At 43.5% G+C, this 4,110-nt stretch overlaps 1 protein-coding gene across 1 annotated transcript in view; it reads left to right on the forward strand.

The window, feature by feature from the left end:
* LOC109132644 (dnaJ homolog subfamily B member 14-like) overlaps positions 3,300–4,110 on the forward strand; it is a 2,531-nt gene continuing 1,720 nt past the window's right edge. Inside the window, exon 1 of the mRNA XM_019244431.1 lies at positions 3,300–4,110. Within this exon, the coding sequence (XP_019099976.1) occupies positions 3,458–4,110 (653 nt within the window). The 5' untranslated portion in view covers positions 3,300–3,457.

Raw genomic sequence — 4,110 nt, forward strand, 5'->3', positions numbered from 1 at the left:
GAGAAGAAGTCAGAATCAGATTCTCTCTCTCTTTGACGATAACGGTTTGGAACAATTCTCAGAAGGTTCTAAGGGTGAGGTGGTAGTGGCATACTTCCGCAGGATGTTCACTAGCTCCAATCCGCCGGCTATATTGGAGGCTTTGGAGGGTATGGAGCCTCGAGTCACGGACCGTATGAATGAGGATCTAACTCGTCCAGTCACTGCCGCAGAGATAAAGAATGCAGTCTTTAGTATCAAGGGAGAGAAGACACCGGGTGCGGATGGAATGTCAAGTCACTTTTAAAAAGAGTACTGGGATATTGTTGGTCCTCAGGTGGTGAAGGAGGTGCAACAGTTTTTTGAAACTGGACATCTTCCATCTGAATGGAATTTTACACAGATTTGCTTGATCCCAAAAGTACAGAATCCTACAAGCATGTCATATCTCCGCCCCATTAGTCTTTGCTCGGTGATATACAAGACGGTGTCTAAAGTATTATGCCAAAGACTCAAGCGGTTTCTACCTTCGATCGTCTCAGATACACAGGGGGCTTTTGTATCGGGTTGTCTTATCTCAGATAACATCCTGTTAGCACATGAATTAGTTCATGTTCTTCAGACAAAATCAGGGTGTGATACGGAGTTTTTGGCTATCAAGACTGATATGTCGAAAGCATACGATCGAGTGGAATGGAACTTCCTTGAAGAGTTACTTTTGAAGCTTGGTTTTAACAACAAATGGGTGCAGTGGATTATGAGTTGTGTACGGTCAGTCACTTACTCGGTTCTTATCAACGGGAAGGAGTATGGCTTCATTAAACCGGAGAGGGGAATACGATAGGGTGATTCCTTATCGCCCTTTCTATTTATCCTTTGTGCTGAATCACTCGTGCATATAATGAATAAGGCAGAACAGGAGGGTCGACTTACAGGCTTGAAACTTACTCCGGATTGTACGTCGATCCAACATCTTCTTTTTGCTGATGATAGCTTATTCTTGTGTCGTGCCAGCTTGAAGGAATGTTCGAACTTGTTGCAATGCTTACAACTGTATGGTGAGGCTTCTGGCCAACAGATAAATTTCCAAAAATCATCGATAACCTTTGGGAAGAAGCTAGATCCATATATGAGAAGGGTTATTGGGCTGTTTACAGGAATTGAACAAGAGGGTGGAGCTGGGAAGTATTTAGGGCTCCCGGAGTGTTTCAGTGGCTCTACGAAAGATATGTTAGCATACATTACGGATCGCTTGACTTCTAGGTTACGAGGATTGTTTGAAAAGACCCTTTCCTTGGGGGGCAAGGAAGTGTTGCTTAAAGTTGTAGCGTTGGCACTTCCGGTGTATGCAATGTCCTGCTTCAGACTCTCTAAACATCAGTGCAAGAAGATAACAAGTGCTATGGCCAACTTTTGGTGGAACGCACTCGAAGAGAAACATAAGATGCATTGGGTCTCTTGGGAGAACATGTGCAAATCGAAAGATCAGGGTGGATTAGGCTTTCGGGATATTGGCCGGTTCAATCAAGCTCTCCTTGCGAAACAAGTGTGGCATTTGCTGGATGTTCAATCCTCCTTGTTGGCGCGTGTCTACAAAGACAGATATTTCCCCACAACGTCGCTCATGGAGGCGACACCTGGTCCGCGACCCTCATACGCATGGAGGAGTATCCTCTTTGGTAGAGAATTACTGGAAAAGGGCCTAATGACTTCTATAGGTAACGGTCAGAATACCAATGTGTGGTTGGACAAATGGGTTTTTAATGATCTGCCAAGAAGACCATGTAATAAGGAACAAATGATTAATCTGAACCTCCAAGTTTCGGAGCTCATTACTACTCAGGGAGATTGGAATATTCAGAGGTTGCAAGATCTTTTCCCTCCTTGTGATGTCACCAAAATCAGATCCTTTCCTCCTGATTGTCGCTTACAGGATATATTGGTGTGGGCGTATACCATGGATGGGAAATATTCTGTTAAGAGTGGTTATTGGCTGCTATCAAAATGTTATGCAGGAAGTGGTGAGGCGTCAGAAAGCTCACAAGCTTTGAATGTTCTCAAAGGGAAGATATGGACAGTGGAAACGGCTCCAAAAATTAGAATGTTCCTATGGAGGGTGTTATTCGGTGCTTTGGCGGTTGCAGAGTGTTTACGACGGAATGGATTGCAAATTAATCTTATTTGTCAAGTTTGTGAGACGGAATAAGAAACGGTCTCGCATGTTTTGTTTCATTGTGCCCTGGCGAGAGATGTTTGGTCTGCTACAGCTTTGACATTGCCGACCCAGGCTTTACTGCATTGGTCTCAGAGAACATTGCTTATTTGTTGAGTTTACTCTCCAAAACTGAAGTGCCTGTGAGGATGCGGGTCGCTATACCTTGGATACTATGGGAGATTTGGAAGGCACGTAACTCTATTGTTTTCACAAGTCGGGTACAGGATCCTCATGTCCTTATTGCCGGAGCTGTGGCAGATGCAGAGGAGTGGTTAAACCAGAACAGACTGCAAATCTTGGAACAAACTCATGGTGTGGGGGAAGGACGGGCTCTGCCTCTTTCCAAGAGTTGGACTAGACCGTCTGTTGGGACTCTGAAATGCAACTTATGTGCATCTTGGGTCAATAGTTGTTTCTTTGCTGGTGGAGCCTGGATCCTTAGGAATCATGCTGGTGATGTTCTGTTTCATTCTCGACACGCGTTTCTACCAACAGTGAACCGTATAGCTGCAACTCGGAAAGTCTGCGGGACTTACGTATACTCTCGTGTGAAGTGTGGACAGATTGTGGGGCAGTTACGCAAGCTCTTGAGAGACCTCAGGATTGGCCTAAGTATCGGTCTAGTCTCTACAAGATTAATCAGGTCATCAAGCAAATGCAGGTTGTCTCGATTCATTTAGCGACTCCGAAATCGAATGGTGTAGCACGGTCAATTGCGAAGAGTGTTACTCGCAACGGCAGGCTGAATACTTACTTAGCTCTGGGAGGCCCCGCTTGGTTACACGACCAGATTGTACGAGAGAGCCATAGTTAGCTCCTCCCATGTCGTCTACTTTAATCTCTGCTTTCTCCCTTCTTTGTATTTTCCTTTGCAAACCTTTTTCCTTCTTTTGAATTAAAGACGATTAAAAAAAAAAAAAACCTTTTTTTATAGCAATTTTATTTATGTATATGTGAATGTACCTAAAATAAATAACCGATAACTATTTTTTTATTTATAACTCACCTAGCTGAATCAATTTTGTAAACTTTTTTTAATTGTAAATTGTATTATACCATCAGATACAGTCAATTGTTTCTCTTAAATTTCATATCAGCAAAATTTAATTTAATTTATTTTGTTTGTCACATTTTTTCACACACAGCCAATGAGAGAGCCTTTTTCATCATCGTCTTCTCGATAAAATAGATCTGCTCACCGTTTTCTCCGCCATAGCCAAAAAAAAAAAAAGGGAAAGAGAAGTTTTGAAATCGAAGAAGAAGATGAACGGTAACCGAGCAGAAGCCGAGCGTCTTCTAGGAATCGCAGAGAAGCTTCTGGAGTCACGAGATCTGAACGGTTCAAAAGAGTTTGCAATCTTAGCTCAAGAGACAGAGCCTCTCTTAGAAGGCACCGATCAAATACTCGCCGTCGTCGACGTCTTGCTCTCATCCGCGTCACAGAATCTCGTCAAAAACCAACCGAACTGGTACGAGATCCTCCAGATCGAAGATCCAGAACAATCTTCAACAGACAACGATCTAATCAAGAAACAATACCGCCGTCTCGCTCTTCTCCTCCACCCTGACAAAAACCGTTTCCCATTCGCCGATCAAGCTTTCAAATTCGTGCTCGATGCATGGGAAGTCCTGTCAACACCTTCAAAGAAATCTCAATTCGATCGGGATTTGAATCTCATCTTCACCAAAGTAGATCTCAATCAGGGGAGGAAGAAGAAAACAACAATCAATGAGAAGATGGCTACGTTTTGGACGGCGTGTCCGTACTGTTACAGTCTCCATGAGTATCCTAGGGTTTATCAAGAGTACTGTATCAGATGCCAAAACTGCCAAAGAGCGTTTCACGCCGCGAGTATCCCTCAGCTGCCTCCGTTGATTCCTGGGAAAGATGAGTATTATTGTTGTTGGGGTTTTTT

Source organism: Camelina sativa, chromosome 4 (assembly GCF_000633955.1).
Source record: "Camelina sativa cultivar DH55 chromosome 4, Cs, whole genome shotgun sequence".
NCBI lineage: Eukaryota > Viridiplantae > Streptophyta > Magnoliopsida > Brassicales > Brassicaceae > Camelina > Camelina sativa.